The 18656-nt window shown below is 34.9% G+C and overlaps 1 protein-coding gene across 10 annotated transcripts in view; it reads right to left on the bottom strand.

Moving 5' to 3' along the window:
* The window catches only part of LOC117341584 (peripheral plasma membrane protein CASK-like), a 268153-nt gene that overhangs the window by 144255 nt on the left and 105242 nt on the right, over positions 1-18656 (bottom strand). For 4 of the 10 annotated variants that reach the window (XM_033903430.1, XM_033903428.1, XM_033903431.1 and 1 more), the window contains 8 exons: positions 16912-16989; positions 11707-11882; positions 8521-8577; positions 6901-7115; positions 4844-4963; positions 3756-3836; positions 2201-2288; positions 1369-1490 (listed from right to left, as the gene is read on the bottom strand). In XM_033903430.1, coding sequence (XP_033759321.1) covers positions 1369-1490; positions 2201-2288; positions 3756-3836; positions 4844-4963; positions 6901-7115; positions 8521-8577; positions 11707-11882; positions 16912-16989 — 937 coding nt within the window. The remainder of the gene's footprint in view (positions 1-1368; positions 1491-2200; positions 2289-3755; positions 3837-4843; positions 4964-6900; positions 7116-8520; positions 8578-11706; positions 11883-16911; positions 16990-18656) is intronic. The other 6 variants (XM_033903437.1, XM_033903434.1, XM_033903432.1 and 3 more) reach the window with 5 other exon arrangements.

Genomic DNA, 18656 nt, shown 5'->3' on the forward strand with positions numbered 1-18656 from the left:
TTTCACTCAAAGAGCACCATATAACCCTATTACAGTTTCTAGATTGACACGTAAATCTTTGTGCTTGCGGAAGAAAGAAAGCTAAGAGTAATAATTATCCCAGACCTCGATATGTATCCACGATTAACATTATAATGCTCTTCATCTTGATCACATAAACTGATTGACAAATTATTGTGATTTCGCAGGAATAATCAAAATAATGTAATGTCAAAAATTTCTGAATTTGTTGAAGATTTTGACTTGGTGACTATGCCATGTAAAAACAGATTTCATCAATTTACTCTGACGTTCTGAACAAAAACTGTTCTAAAAACAGTCAGCACATATCACAAATAATACTGTTTCAGGGTGATTAATTTTCAATTGGGTGAATCTCTTCCACAGAAAAATTCTTTGATTCCTTAAAACTGAAAAACCTATACAACATACAACATGACAGCCCCCTGAATGTCTCACGGGATTTCTGCTTTTGTACATGTTACAATACGTCAAAATTATACCCACTCAGATTGGATCTACTCAGTAAGCCTATACATAAACCAGATCAAATAAAGGATATTTCCAAACACATTCAAAACGAAAGTAATTCAAAACGAAAGTAGTTCTACATTTATCAGGCACTGAGAAAAATTCTTACTATTTCTTTCAATCATCTCTGCAGCAATTCATTTTTATTCTGGTACCAACATACAAGTAAAATTCTCGATTTTTGCATGCATACACTAATCTTTAAAACTTTTACTTGTAATAAAAGATGAATGAATGGTCAGCTCAATACTTCTGAAATATGAAATTGGGAATATTTACTAACAAATATTCCACTGACCGACTCTCAATGTGGATTATTTTTTTCTTGTGACCGTTGCTTCAATATGCTTTACTTAGCATCACCAAAACCCTGCTGATGTTGAAGCATGTCATTTTGTATATTAAAGCTTTAACTTACCTGACAGTTGATTAACCACACAGAATTAAAATGAAATGTAAAAACATATGCACTAAAGAATCAAAGAATATCAATGGGAGATAATTCATACACACATACCAAACAAACAAGGGAGATCACTCACACAGCCTGAACAAATCAAGGGAAATGATGGGAGATAACTCACACTCCCAGACCAAACAAACAAGGGAGATCACTCACACAGCCTGAACAAATCAAGGAGAATGATGGGAGATAACTCACACTCCCCAAACAAACAAGGGAGATCACTCACACAGCCTGAACAAATCAAGGGAAATGATGGGAGATAACTCACACTCCTAGACCAAACAAACAAGGGAGATCACTCACACAGACCAAGACAATCAAGGGAGATAACTCTTATAAACATGACAAAATATAAACAAAATAGTACTCACGTTTAGTAGAGCATGTAGTTTTGTATCTTGGAATACTTTTTCTATAAGGTCGGTCTCAGTGTCACTACAGTCTGTGAGGCACTGGATTTCCTCCAGGGAGTCGAGAACTTGGGACACAGCTCCTTGTACAAAACAGAGGGTTTCACCTTAGTCCTGCTCTGACATGCTCTAGATGGTCAAATTATGTAGGGAAAGGACGGCAAGGAAAAGTACTGGAGAATTTTGACAGACATTCAACACGTAGTTCAGAAGTAAAAGTTGACGACCAGTGGCTTCCGACATCGATAATTTCAGAAATGTCTTGAACAGATTGAGCATGGGATAAACAAGAGGCCCACGGGCCTTGCCACTCATCTAACTACAAACCTAAGACTTACAGCAGGAATACTAACTTTTCTACTCACACCATTTAAGTAAAATTCCACCAACAATTTATTTTTCATTACAGTACTTTTGGTCAGCATTGAATAGCTACTTGTCACTATATAGTAACCAAGATCATTATAAGCCAAATTTGATCTAATATTCCCATTTTGAGGCCCCTCCTCTTCTTATTTTGTTTGCAGGTAAGCCAAATTCACAAAATTTGCAGTGTAGGCCAGATTTTCTTATTAACCACATTTCTTCTCAAAATGAGACAAAATGCCCCCCCCCCCCCCCCCCCCCCCCCCCCCCCCCCCCCCCCCCTTCTAAACAAGTAAACCAGAACCAGATCATGGAGTCCAAGCACTTAATAGTTATGAGATAAAAGTTAACGGGGGAGGATACAGACAATATGACAACTTCAGAAATATCAGGAATAATTTTGGCAAACCTGAGTCAAGAAACATACCTGTTGAAGTTATTTCCTCGTTAAGGTCAGGTGGGTCGTTGTAAAATGACAACCATTTAGAACTGGATACTGCTGCCATTATAGCTCCCTATCAGGTAACCAATTAAAAACAATATATAAATACAAACAATAACAAAATCAATATTAACACAAACAATGACAAAATTAAGTCCATTGTTACTTTCACTTTTTACTCTGATTTCCATAACATAAATATTTTTTGGATATAAAACACTAATTGATAAGAGTGATATCATATAGCATTATATTTCATTCCGACAATTGTTGGTCCCGTATTTATAATGACCTTTATTACAGGATAAGCTGGAGTGCAGTATAAAATGAATTAATTGACTAATAGCTAGGAATCCATGTGCTAAACTGTTTAGATATGAAGTAATTATCACCACCTAGCTTATTTATTTGAGCATTATAAACAAGTAAACAATTACAGTAAAACTCGTTTATAACGAACTCCAAGGGACCTTGAAATTGAATTCGTTATACAAGTAGTTCGTTGTATAAATAAAGCGAACGGGAATAAAAGTTGATAAAAAGATTCGTTATACGTGTTATCCTACTGTAACTAGCGAATTTGTAAGACTAATACTGTTAAAATAACGTTCCTTTAATTACCGAAACAATACGCTTTCACTTTTTCGTAAAATAGTCCATAATGGACTTTTGCTGAAAACATGCATCGGTCCTTAGAGTAATAAAGATCGAACTGTGTGCATAGCACTAAAAATGTCATCCGGGACATTCGACTGTGCCTCGACGAAACGTTGCTATTGTCCAAGTTTTCGATTGGTGAGGCCGATGACGAATACTGAGTAATAATATCATCCTTGTGTTAAAGAAAAGTATTAAAGTACTTGCAGGGATATCGAAGTCACCTGCGATGTCTTTCTTAGATTTTTTTCCTTTCTTCTACAGCTGTCACTATCATAAATTTCGTCTCCAACATTAAAGCCGTGCGCTTTCTCGACGACGAAGCCATATCTACACCTGACATGACACGGTCAAAGATATATATACAACCTGACACTGATTAGTACTCATTAATTTATTCCATTATACATGCTATGTACTGCGTATGTGAGCTTACCTGTAAACACACAAATAAATCCCCTCGGGGAGCCGCGGCAAGCTGGCCGTGACCTTCGACGGCTGTGTAAACAAACCCTGTACAGGTAAATCTACGGGTGATTGGCGATTTTTTATGTGAGTGCTTATTTACTAAGACAGAGAGATGAAGGGACCCAAGAATTAGTTCGTTATGAACAAAAATTCATTATATGAACTTCGCTGTACAAGTGGTTACATTACTAATATTATATAGTGCTACAGTCGGGGATTAATTTCTATATCGTTATACGTGAAAATTCGTCCTAACCGAGTTCGTTATAATCGAGTTTTACTGTATTGTTGTTGTCCAGATGTTTATTGTTTTGTTTTTTCAGTTGTGTACATGAAATATCAAGGTGTTTTGTGTTCATGCAACATGGTTATTTCATCAAAAGAAATTTTTCATCAAATAAATCATCAGTTTTACCTTTAATTTCCGTCTGGCATTAAATTTTCTTAATTCGTCTACAGTGTCATGAAGATGTGATTTTGGCACTTGTCCCCGCCCCTAATGAAACAGAAATCACAAATTAACAAATATATGTGTCATATATAGCACATTTCATCAACTTCAGAGACACCAACCCGAAGTAATCAGGTCCGTCTATCAAAACAAGCATACAGGTTACTGCTAAATCAATAATACATGTCCCCGAACAGACCAGCCTAAATATAGTAACTGTGACCTTGACCTTGACTCCAAACCCCTGAAACTCAAACCTGTCTAATATATCATAGTCCTTTATCACTGTGTGAAGTTTGATCAAGATATCTCCAGGGAATGAAGCCGCTAGAATGCCAACAAACTTTGTCATTACATACATAAGTACAAGACGGATGGCGGGGAGACCTACAGCTCCCCAAGGTTTCACCAATAAGGGAATAATAAAAAGTTAAAATATGATAAAAATGATCAACAAGTTAGACAAAGACCTTATATAATTATCACAACTATGTGTACTTGATGGCATTTTGTGTTTTTTTTCAAAACTATTTTGATAATCTATTTTCCAAACATTTATCTTCTGATCGAAATTTTTGAATCAAAGTCAAGTTCATTCCATCACTATTGTAGGCCAAGACATATATGGCCAATATCCAGTGGACCATTGAAATCAGACAAGTTGGTGACTGTTCATGTTTTCAAGACAAAGAAAGTTCCTAACAAACAAGGTACCGTTATCAAATAAGCCACCTTCTTCATTTTTACAGAATCATCAAAATAGTCAGAAATAACTGGTTCACAAATCAGCGTTCTCCACACACTAATATTAAACTATATATCCCGGAAGGGGCTTATTTGAGGATAAATAAGAACAATTTGAAAATATGTATAACAAAGTTATTAATGAAGAAATATGCAGAAGAACTGGTGAAATACTTCGGATATCTATCCATATCTGTTTATGTACAGCAATATGGATTATATAAATAACAAGTGAGTGAGAGACAAAAATGATTAATAAACAAACGATAGAGGACATTTTTAAAGCTTGCATTATCAATTAAACCTACCCTGATCCATGGATGATTTAATGCTTCTTCTATCGTAATCCGTTTCTCTGGATCCGTTTCCAACAATTTGTGAACTAAATCTTTTGCATAATTAGATAATTGTAACCATTGTTTTCTCATCTGGAATAAAAATCAGAGAATAGCAGCTTATCAGAGTTATCTCCCTTTGATAAGGTTAACCTATGGTAAAATTAAATTAAATTTTTCTCAAAATACTTCTCAAAGATATTATATACAGCATTGTAAATACCAAAACTAGCTCAATGGTTTAAACATACACAGATATGATTAAAACAATAAACTCATCATAAAACTGAATTTTGATCACAGGTTTGATTTACAAGAAAATATACAAGGTGTTATATTCAGTCTGCCTGAAGAAGCCTGAGAGGGCAGAAAGGCCTAGCGACAAAGTCTTGTTTTTTGTTATTTTCTATACATTCACCTTCGCAATGACAGATCTCTTTTTCTTATATGCTACAAATTGTTGTATTTATACTTAGAGCAATGTCTGAAACAACCATTGCCTGCAATATCAATCTTTTTCTTTTCTTATAAAAATGTTGAACTTTGTAATACTAGCCTAGGATGAACAAACACGACTACCTAACCAACTCCTCCGGTGCTGTTTAGACGTTGTTAGGGGTGTTCCGTGCCAGTCTAAATCTAAAAAGCATGCTTACCAGTAGTTTGTAAGAAAAACCTTTCAAACAGGGAAAAAATTACTAGATCGGAAACATTTTCCCATCAACAGAAGAAAGGCACTTGTTAACACTTTAAAGAGTACGATTGGATTAAAAACATTCTAGTATAACTTCGCGACTGTCGACAAATCAATTGAATTTGAAGAGAAGGCAAAGTTAAATACTACAGGCAGCCTGACCCCATGTTACTGTATATGCCCAACTGTCCTCCAGAACAACAAAGGGATGTAACTCCTTCATACTTGCCTGTTTACACAGACATTGTTCCATAATCTTAACAGTCATAATCGGTTTATTTTGTTGAACGTCCTATTAACAGCCAGGGTCATTTAAGGACGTGCCAGGTTTTGGAGGTGGAGGAAAGCCGGAGTACCCTGAGAAAAAAACCCGGCCTATGGTCAGTACCTGGCAATTGCCCCAGGTAGGTTTCAAACTCGCAACCCAGAGGTGGAGGGCTAGTGATAAAGTGTCGTGATAAAGTCATTAAATACTAAAATGTTTCTCAGGCCTTAAATGACCAAAACTGTTGAAAGGTTGTCAAACATTACAAAACCAAACTATCGACCTCTCTGTGATGTGTTTTTCTAAATGAAGTAGATTTTCGACCAATAGTTGCTACAGTATACATTATATTTGCAGCTTTCGACATTAAATGGAAAGTGAAACTAAAGAACTGTCCTTACAAATCTAGAGAGAAAATTTTATGCCCCCTGATTTGGCATGCATTTGTGACTTTTCATGAAGTTAAAAACATGCCTCTATATAATACTATGAACTCTTTATATTTCTACAAAAAAAAAATAAAAAAATAACATGTCCACTTATGTTAATCAATCTTGTTGACCTTGACCCAAGTGTTTGAGGAGTCTTACTGTTGGACGAAACAGGAATATACCCAGAGAAATCCCATGTGGTTGGGCAGGTGAACCCCATACCTTTTCACACCCAAATTAGGTTATCAAACCACAGCTGCCTATAGGTCAAAGGTGAGAGACTTATCCTTAAATGTTTCAATTATAATTTGTCCATGGTTTAAATTTTGGGTTTCCAGTTAAAAACTTCGCTGACAGAACCAATGACAATAGTTACTGCTGCAATATATCATCACTGACCGGAAGATAAAGATGTGCCTGTATCTGATTGGCTAAAAAAACCAATACATTTTCTTGAAGAAGGTCAATGGTTGATCATGAAATTATGAAATCATTCCTGCAGTACCATATGATCCATGAAGATCACTCGTGATCCCACAAACAGGCTAGGATCTCCGACCCAAACACTAAACATGCATCAAAAATCCCATGCATGAAAGGTAGTGCTGGTTACTAAGGAAGCTACGAGAAGTTCCCTTACATCCATGATGTCTCCAAGAGAAGTGGTCTGTGATCTTACATGATAGCTGCCCTGTGCGATCTTCTCGAATACATGTTCTTTGGTGCCGACAAAGGGGGGATAACCGCCTAGGAGTATAAACATCATCACTCCGCAGCCCCACGCATCCACAGGCTTCCCGTATGCCTCCCGTTTCACAACCTCTGGAGCCATGTACTGTGGCGTTCCAATACGACCTACAAATACAAAAACAAATTCTAGTTAACAAATTTAATATTAAAGTACGTTTAAGTGTGAAGGATAGTTATTGGTTGAAATATTATTCCAGGATACATTTTATTTCCTATACTTCAGTTGTTTTGCTGAAATTCAATTAATCTAGATTGCTTTGAAGAATTTAAACTATGGAATTTTAAGATAGTGATTTTTGTCAAATTGGGACTATTTATGTGTTTTTTCTACATTTGTAGTTCTTCAAATGAAAATTGAAATGTTGAACAACGAAAAAAATATTTCAAAGTGATTTTTAGCATAGGAAAATAAGCTCTAGCTGCTGAATAAAGCATCGGAGAAAGACAATATTTCATCAACACAGTGTCAAGGGGAGGTAACTCTAAATGATGTTTTCATCAACACAGTGTCAAGGGGAGGTAACTCTAAATGATGTTATACACAAGAAATGGTATTGAAGCAAAATTACACTTGATAAAGTTTAAAAAAAATACAGCCCTTCAAATTTGCAACCATATGAAATACTATACAGAGGTTCTAAGAGATTTTTGTTCTAGAAATAACTGTAATGAGATAATAATAAATTGTTTTAACAAACCACAAAACCACAATTAAATGTCCAAATGTATTAATGAATTCATGATACCTATATACAGAGATAATAAACAATATTACTAGCTCAGACTCCAGTTTCATCAATGTTTTCCTTAACTAAACGGAATTCCTTAACTTAAATTTTTCCATGGTAAAGTATTAAAGAATTTATGGAAATTACCCGAAGATTTTTGCTTTACTAAAATGCCATAATGCTTTCCTATGGAAAATGTTAAGTTAAGGATTTTCCTTAAGTTAGGAATGTTGATGAAACTGGGGACTAGAAACTTTCATCTCTGACCATATATGGGCATGTAAATGTAAATTGTTTTCCTGCATTCAAGAAGTGGTGAAATTGAACTGCTAATTCTGGAACATGGAGTTTTTAGTCATCAAGATAACAAGCAAATGCTCAAAATGCTCGCTTACCTGTGTCAGTTTAGTAATAGCTCATTAGCAAAACAACCATCTCTCAGCTGTCAATTTTAGTAAAAATGTTAAAACCCCAAAGCTATTATGTAAATGTTGAGTTAGTAGTTGTGAATGATGTAGTACATGTAAAATTAAACTTGGTACGAAAGTGAGTGGTTTAATATTGGAGGCAGGTATTGAAAATATCACTCTCAAAAGCAAACAGACACAAAATCACATGATATATGCACAAGCACACATGGCAACAAAATACAGAATGCAACACAAACGGCATTCATGGTGATATGAGCACATACAGTAGGCAGGATACGAAACTACAACTACAATACATCAATGTTTCTATGGAAACAGATACATTTTTATTTATAAAGCGACTAGTCTTACCAACTACATCATTTCTTAAGTCAACCACAGGGTCCAAGCCAAAGTGGATTTCGTCTTCTGGAAACCGGGGTAAATAACAACATAAAAACACAAACAACAACAACAAAAACAGGACAGCAAGCAATGGGATCTGCAACTATTACCTGGGTCACATGATAATTCTAAAGGTCAAAGGTCACCATTCTTGCCTAATTAACCTTTCTTTGGGAGTGAGAGACTTCCAATTTTGGAAAAATCAATATCAGTAAAACTTCTCAACTATTCATTATTTTTAAATCCAATTGGACATAAGTTAAATATAAAAATTCTGTAGTTTTGATTTATTAAAAGGAGATATATTAATGTACATTTCTTAACATGGAATTAAACTTTATCATTAAAATTGGCAAGTAAGGTAAACCAATGATTATTGCCCTGATCTATGAGGATTTATAGTTCTAACCATACACTTCTGGAAAAGAATTTGAATAAATAAGAAAACTTTTGCCAGAGCATTCTTTTACAACAACTAAGGGACATAACTCTGGTAGCCTAACTATACACAGCCAGATCATAGCTGTAATTGATTGTGAGTTGTGAGGTATTTCACATTTGTCAAAGTCAATTGTGACCCAAGTAAAGCAGAAAGCAGGATCCAAAATCAGGCAAGGGGAAAAAAACAACAAAATATATGAAATACATATGCAGGTCACACCAGTTTAATTTTTTTTTTTTTTTTTTTTTGCACTTTTATCATTTATATGCATGCATACAAAATTAATTTCTTTTCAACATTTATATTCTTGTCTTTTTCTTTTAAGAGGATTTTAATTACCATAAAAGTCATGCTATTATGTCAAAGAATTCATCGGAATTACTCATTTTATTATTTTTTTTATTTAAATATTTTTCTAAACTCTTCAGAAACAATTATTTCCCTGGTGTGGCCTTACATAAAAAGAGCATTCATTCTCATCAGATATATTCTTCTCCGATTCTTTGGGTAGACAGTCTATGTGACTGACTGTTCCAACAACTGCGATATAGCATACATATATGTTTGATCTGCTTATGAATTTCTTTTCTGAGTATGATTCAATACAACGGTCACCAGAAATATTTCTATAAATTCAATATAACGGTCACCAGAAATATTTCTAACTCTAAATTACAAACAGATTTCATCTAAAAATGTATAGAAGCAACCTAATGTATAGCAAGGTTTCAAATAGTGTTTAATGTCAACATTTCAAATACATTTGACATATATAACTGTATTCATAATGAATTTAAAAAAAAAAAAAAAACATATGCTATGTTGTGTCCTTATAATGGCCATTCTGTTACTACCAAACTCAGGTCAGAGAAATTTAGGATAGCAATATCATAAATTCAAGTTTGAATTTAGGAAACAAACAAGTACTTTTAATATCACAGCAATGTAGGGTCTCTTACCGAGTGACAGACGGTAATATGGGCAGGGCAGAATTTTCTGCCACTACCAGGCAAAGGGCAGGGCAGGGCAGAATCTCCTACTACTACCTGGCACAGGGCAGGGCAGAAATTCCTGCAACTTCTAGTCAAAGGGCAGGGCAAAATATTCTGCCATTTAAAAGTAAGTAAGGATAGGGTAGGGCAAAATTTTTGCCTCTACCAGGCAAAGAGTAGGGCAGAATCTCCTACCACTACCAGACAAAAGGCATTGCAGAATCTCCTGACAATAATAAGGAAAGGGCAGGGCAGAATTTCCTGTCACTACCCGGCAGAGGGCAGGGCAGAATTTCCTGTCACTACCCGGCAGAGGGCAGGGCAGAATATTTTTTGGCACTACCAGACAAAGGGCAGGACAGAATTTCTTGCCACTTCCAGACTAAAACCTAAACATATCATTATCACTTGATGGTATATCATTCCAAAGTACCAAAATGTTCAGGACTGAAGAGAAGAATAGGTCCAGATAGAGATTGTTTACAGACATGCTAAACAATAGTTAATACAAAATCATACAAAATATTGTGATTTACCACAACCTCCACAGGTAAAAATGTCAGATTTTACCATCAATTCCAGATCAGAGTTATAATTTAGATATTCATCACTTTAGCCAAGAAAATGAAATATAATTGAAAACAGAAGATTTAAGTTTTTATAATTTGGAAATGATAAATTACATGGAAATTTATGACAGCATGATAAATTCGAAAGCCTAGATCGAAAGCCTAGAGGTATCTCATTTAGATCGAAAGCCTAGAGGTATCTCATTTAATTCATTCCATCATTTTCAATTGTTGAAATAATGAAGCAAATCACAATATGTGGTATGTGATTACTTTCTTATAATTGGGGAGGGAAAAAAACATGTCATTACAATAATTTTTTTTTTTTTTTACCAGACTTGCATAATTGGTACACAATGGCTATGTCACAATGACAAATGGCTACGTAGGTTAAGTGACAGGTTAATCAATAAGGAACATGCTGTGTATTATATAACTAAGGATGGGAGAAATCTAGGAGCATTTCCTTTTAATATCAAGTTCCAAATAGCTCTGGCCTGTTGACCTCAGTTATATAGACATGAGAATACATGTAAGCAATGGGTTGTTTCATTTTGTGGTGAATTTTTCACTTAGACCTTGATCAAAGCCTACATACTGCTTAATAGCTGTGTATTTCATGAGGCTTTCATTGACTTATTACTGGATAAAAATGGTACAATTAACACCCTGGACTAATTAATGGATAAATACAATTAAATCAACACCCTGGACTAATTAATGGATAAATACGATGAAATTATCACCCTGGACTAATTAATGGAGAAATACGATTGAATTAACACCCTGGACTAATTAATGGATAAATACGATGAAATTATCACCCTGGACTTATTACAGAATGAACATAGTAAAATTAACACCCTGGACTTTATACAGGATAAACACAATACAATTAACACCCTGGATTAATTACCAGATAAATACAGTTAAATTATCATCTGGGACTTTTGACTGGATAAACAGTAAAATTAACACCCTGGATTCATTACATGATAAATATGGTTAAATTAACACCCTGGACTGCTATCAAATAAGCTTTCTCTAAATTATATATCATAATCATGATTATACGTTATCAGATTTTTTCTAAACGATCTCACTCTGGGCATGCCCTGCCCCCAAGTCCCATCAATAACCATGTATATACCTCCTGACACAAGGCCTGACTCGGGGAGCTGAGTGGCAATCCCAAATCCACCCAGTTTGACCGGGGCAGAGTTTTCTTTGCTAGCTAGAAGGACACAATGAGGCTTCAGGTCTCGATGGATGATCCCGTTGGCATGGCAATATCTCATGGCTTCCAGAATCTGCTTCATGTAGTGGCTGAAATATAAAAGAAGAGTATCAGCAAAAAAGTCACGTTTGTCAAAGGGTCATTATGTTATCGGCCATCAGAGATTTACAGGTGGACAATTAAGGCCACAGATTTCAAACAGCAATAAGGCTGGAGTTTATTACTAAAGTATTAATGAATTAATAACAGCTATAGGTAAAAATAAGGTCAACTTTACAGGTAGAATACTATTATCTCCATATACAATTCATGGTTCATACCTATACAAGTCCATCAAGGCACTTTTCATATTTGTTAAGCACTTTTATGTTGTTGCTTTTCAAGCACTTTTTGTGCTTTTTCAGGCACTTTTTTTTATACCAGCACTTTTCATATTTTTCCATATTTTTCCAAGCACTTCACAATTTTATTTTTTTGAAGTACTTTTCATAATTTTTTTAAGTACTTTTCATAATTTTTTTAAGCATTTTTCATATCTTTTTCAAGAACTAAAATTTAAAAAAAAAACAATAAATAAAAACTTGCGAAAGCCTGAACTTTCAGGAAAACTTGGAACAGTAACCATAGCTACCATATATTTTCCTGTAACAGGACCAGAGGGGCAACCACGAGGAAATACAATTTGTTAAGATCTTTAGTAAACTGTAAAATTATAAAGACAGGGGTGGGTTTATATAACCAGGGAGACTTTGGATTATTGATGGATATATACCGTACCGAACAGTCACAAATTCTGTTATATATCTTACCCACATCTGTGTTGAAGTCTAGTTTTTATTCCTTCAGTACACAAACAAGACTCCCCAGTTAATTAATCCTACCAATTTTAGACCCGTATAGATAAAGGCTGATCAGTTTCAAAAAAGTTTGGATGTGAACAGTTTTAATGTATCCGTGACAATAATCTGAACAGAAATGAATTCGGAAATAAATTCAAACCTAACATCAATAAATAAACAGAAAATGACAATGTCCAAGCAAATCAAACCCCATAATTATTGGACAGAAACTAAAAACACCAGTTCTCAACAGAACAAAAATGTCTTTAGACTATGGTCATGCAAGCCAAACATTACCCATAGATATCTATGGACATTAAACTGTGTTCAAGCCAAACATTACCCATGGATATCTATGGACATTAAACTGTGGTCAAGCCAAACATTACCCATAGATATCTATGGACATTAAAGTGTGGTCAAGCCAAACATTACCCATGGATATCTATGGACATTAAACTGTGGTCAAGCCAAACATTACCCATAGATATCTATGGACATTAAAGTCTTTACACTGTGGTCAAGCCAACTATTACCCATAGTCCTTGAACAAAACATATCTTCAGACATTAGTCAACCTTATGTAAGAAGACACTTAAACATCTGGCAGTGGGTACAGATAAGTTCTCTAGGAATAAACATGTGTCTGTATGGTCGAGCTGACTATAAGACCCGTACCCATTTGACTAAGATAAACATGTGTCTGTATGGTCGAGCTGACTAAGACCCGTACACATTTGACTAAGATAAACATGTGTCTGTATGGTCGAGCTGACTAAGACCCGTACACATTTGACTAAGATAAACATGTGTCTGTATGGTCGAGCTGACTAAGACCCGTACACATTTGACTAAGATAAACATGTGTCTGTATGGTCGAGCTGACTAAGACCCGTACACATTTGACTAAGATAAACATGTGTCTGTATGGTCGAGCTGACTAAGACCCGTACACATTTGACTAAGATAAACATGTGTCTGTATGGTCGAGCTGACTAAGACCCGTACACATTTGACTAAGATAAACATGTGTCTGTATGGCCAAGCTGACTAAGACCAGTACACATTTGACTAAGATAAACATGTGTCTGTATGGTCGAGCTGACTAAGACCCGTACACATTTGACTAATATAAACATGTGTCTGTATGGTCGAGCTGACTAAGACCCGTACACATTTGACTAAGATAAACATGTGTCTGTATGGTCGAGCTGACTAAGACCCGTACACATTTGACAGAGTGGGTACGGATAAGTTCTCTTGTGATAAACATGATATTTTATAGCTCCAGCCAACTTAGTTCTTATGTCAAATCTATAATAACCAAATTTTATAAGCAAAACGGTGCCGAAAGGTGAAAAGTCTTTTCTACCAATACAGACCATCTATATTAAGGCTTAATCAAGAACAAATTAGCATTAGTCCATTCACTTCTGACCTTCGAACCATAACCTTTCATATTTCCAAAAGAACAAATTAAGTTGAAATGAACAGTCTATCTATTGCCACGGCTAATCATACAACACGAGACCTGGTAGACTGGTGCCATATCTGTCTGTAGGTCTCTACAGGGCAATTCCTGGTCCACAACTAGTATCAGCTTGCTGTGAAAGGATAATCTCCAGCAGATTAAAATACTGGGTCCAACTGTTTGGAGTTTGATTAGCTTGATCAGACGGACAAACAAGAATAGCATATGTCAGGAATAAATCTTGAATTTTTAACTACTGTTTACAGGTAGTTTCCCGTCAAGATTTTGTTCCATTTTTCCCCTCAGATTTCTTTTAAATTCACTGAAATATTGCGTTTCTCTTCATGTTTATGGCAATAATATCTGCAAATCCTCCAGATTTGCTTTCCTAATTAACCATTTGCTGTTTTCACTTGGAAAATGTCTTTAACCGGAAAAAAGCTGAAACTTTGTGATTTTTCAAATTTCCCCTTTTCAAAACTGATTTTCCCCTTTTGTCCAAAAAGGGTAGTTTCCCCTAAATTCTAGATTGATCCCTGTATGTATTTTTCAGAGTGTGAAACTGTCTCTAAAGACTTCTTAAGAAACTAATTTGCTAGAGTGAAAACGGTGTATTGATTGCTGATTTTCAAAAAAAAAAGGTTAAGTGACCTTGACCTTGGAATATTGAAAGACAAACTTATCTGAGGTCATTGTCATATGTGACCTTTGCATAAATTGTGATAAAAAAGGAATGACGTTAATGGTGAGATTTTACATGTAATTGGTTGATGCAGTTTTAATAGTGAAGTTAACCTTAACCATGACCTTGAACTTTGAACTTTGAAACCCAAACTAATCTGAGAAATCGTAGTTGACATTTGTTAAAAGTTTAAAGAGACACAGGTGCAATTGTGATGACATTGATTTTGGATGAGAAAGTGTTAAAAACAAATCACCCCTGACAGTTAAGCATTGCGATGCATTTTCAGAGATTTAATTGGATTTTTATCTTGGTTGCATTATTAATTGGTAGCATTTAATTATTTTGGTAAAGTAGATTTCCAAGGTTATTATGCAGACAATTTACCATCTGTCAATTATTCAAATTAGAAAAACAATTCTTCCTTTTTCCATATACTCTAAACTTTCTTTAAGATGCACTTAAAAAGTGAAGAAGACCTTTTGAATTCAATCTGAACAAATGTAGATAATAAATTTTAATTAAGATAGATATTTTAGGAATTATAAGTTTAAGCTAACAAATATGTTAAGGTGTCGTTTTAACTAACCAGGACTGGTGTCTCTATTATACCTAAAGCATGGAAGTGACAGGGACATCAATAAATCACCATGGAGACCAAACTCAGATCAAAATAGGTGACTTGGTGGTAAGCAATAAATGAAAAGAAAACTCCACAAACTGATAATGACTTCTGACACCACAATATACTTGCCTTAAAAGCAATTAAGATGTGCCCTTTTACGATTTTTTTTTTTTTTTTTCAATGCTTTTTTTTCTTTTTTAAAGAATGCAACATTTTATATATTGGAATTTCTTAACTTTGTTACAAAAGGCAGGGATAGTTTTTGATCTGTTAAACAGCCAAAAGCAGATTACCTTCCCCAACTAAAAAAGGTGTAATTTTCTTAAAATGAAGAATACTTTTCAACAAGTGGCCCAATAGGCCTGAATCTCTCACATGTTCCCAGAGATACTTTGAGGTTGATCTAGGTAATTTATATGCAGATACTTACTTATGCTGATTACCACTTTATTAAATTATCAGAGAAGCTTAGGCTAGCTAGGTTTATTCAAGTAAATTGTTTAAACCTTCATTTCATCATTTTAACTATTGGCACAATATCAGGTCTGGGGAGTCTCTCGGCTATCAAGAAATCATCGTTTAACATTTGAACAAACTTGATAGCCCTAAATTCCAGCATGCTACGGGCCCAATATTAAGTTCCTGGACCTCATGGTTATTAAGAAGAAGTTGTTTAAAGATTTTAGCCTTTTTGACCCCTGTGACTTTGAAAGTAGGTCAAGGTCATTTATTTGAACAAACTTGGTAGCCCTTCACCCAAGCTTGCTACATGCTCAATATTAAGTTTTGGGGCATTTTGACTATTAAAAAGAAATTGTTTAAAGATTTTAGAATATTTGACCCCTGTGGCCTTGAATGTCAGTCAAGGTCATTCATTTGAACACACTTGGTAGCACTTTACACCAGTATGCTACATACCCAATATCAAGTTCCTAGGCCTCTTGGTTATCGAGAAGAATTTGTTTAAAAGATTTTAGCCTATCAGACCCATGTGACCTTGAATATCTGTCAAGGGCATTCATTGGAACAAACTTGGTAGCCCGCTATCCAAGCATGTTACTGGCCCAATGTCAAGTCCCTGGGTGCCTTGGTTATTAATAAGAAGTCGTTTAAAGATTTCAGCATATAAGACTCATGTGACCTTGACTGTGGGTCAAGGTCATTCATTTGAACAAACGGGGGGAAAGGGAAAAGTTGACACTAGACGACCGGACGCCGCACTGAGGCATAATCTCATTTGCCCTTTGGGCAGGTGAGCTAGAAATCTAAAATGTTATGCTATTGTGCTTTTCAGGTAAAAGTTAGACTAAATGGCTATCTGCTATCTGGCCATGTGGCCATTAGGCCTAAGGAGGTCAATTTATCATTTGGACTGTCCCTGGGGCTGAACTTCAGCTTAATGACTTGGTGTAAAACTCCAGCAATCATGATACTGAAAGAACATACAGCTGTTTTGTTCCTAGGTGTAAGAACAGATTGCACGTGTGGTGAATACTTATACCTGGCCACAGCTTCACTGTACACAAAGCCAAGCGATGCTCTCTTCACAATCTCAAAACAAAGGTCAGCACCATCCATACTGAAAAGACAAGACGAAGAAAAGTGGTTACAATGTTGGTAAACAAAACTGATGAACCTAGTGACATACAACATATACAATCAGCAATCTCCATCTGCATGTCATTTTAATCCTTTAAACTTTCTAGCATGGCATCAACATATGTATGTAAATAGATCACCAATTACTGCCTGACAGGCTCAAACATCAGAGATCCATGATTGGTTTGGTTTATTTCGTTTAAAGTCCTTTTAACAGCCATTGTCATTTAAGGACATGCCAGGTTTTGGAGGTAGAGGAAAGTACCCAAAAGACTGATCTTTTCTCTAATTTTTCCTTCCTTCCTTTTTTCCGTTAATATAATGATCACGAGAAAAACTTTTAAATGAAATGTAAGAAAGATCTAAGAAGAATTTTCTGAGAAAAAGCGGTAACAAATTAAAACCATCAAAATCCAAAATGTCTCTGTTGACCATTTTGTTTCCCTGATCAAAGTTAAAATTGAATGGGCACAACGAGGGGCCAAATGAGAACCTTTGATGTGAAGTATGAGAAATATCCTTCCGGTACTTCTTAAGAAATAACAGTAACAAGGATTGTTTATGGACGGACAACTGACAAACAACACCGTTAACCACCAACTAAGGGCGATTCAAAATTGTGATTCAAAATTAGCCCATCATCTGATGATCATGGGCTTAAAAACATCTCAACCAATTTTTATCATTGACCTGAGAAGCAGAGACAATTGGCCTACTTAATATACATGTGTATGTACAGGCTGTGACCTACCTGATATATATATATACTGTGACCTACCTGATATATATATACTGTGACCTACCTGATATATATATATACTGTGACCTACCTGATATATATATACTGTGACCTACCTGATATATATATATACTGTGACCTACCTGATATATATATATACTGTGACCTACCTGATATATATATACTGTGACCTACCTGATATATATATATACTGTGACCTAACTGATATATATATACTGTGACCTACCTGATATATATATATACTGTGACCTACCTGATATATATATACTGTGACCTACCTCATATATATATATATATATACTGTGACCTACCTGATATATATATATATACTGTGACCTACCTGATATATATATATATATACTGTGACCTACCTGATATATATATATACTGTGACCTAACTGATATATATATATACTGTGACCTACCTGATATATATATATATACTGTGACCTACCTGATATATATATATACTGTGACCTACCTCATATATATATATACTGTGGACTACCTGATATATATATATATACTGTGACCTACCTGATATATATATACAGTGACCTACCTGATATATATATATACTGTGACCTACCTGATATATATATATACTGTGACCTACCTGATATATATATATATACTGTGACCTACCTGATATATATATATACTGTGACCTACCTGATATATATATACTGTGACCTACCTGATATATATATATACTGTGACCTACCTCATATCTATATACTGTGACCTACCTCATATATATATATACTGTGACCTACTTGATATATATATATATACTGTGACCTACCTGATATATATATATATATACTGTAACCTACCTGATATATATATATACTGTGACCTACCTGATATATATATATACTGTGACC

The sequence above is a fragment of the Pecten maximus genome, chromosome 14 (genome assembly GCF_902652985.1).
Source record: "Pecten maximus chromosome 14, xPecMax1.1, whole genome shotgun sequence".
Taxonomy (NCBI): domain Eukaryota; kingdom Metazoa; phylum Mollusca; class Bivalvia; order Pectinida; family Pectinidae; genus Pecten; species Pecten maximus.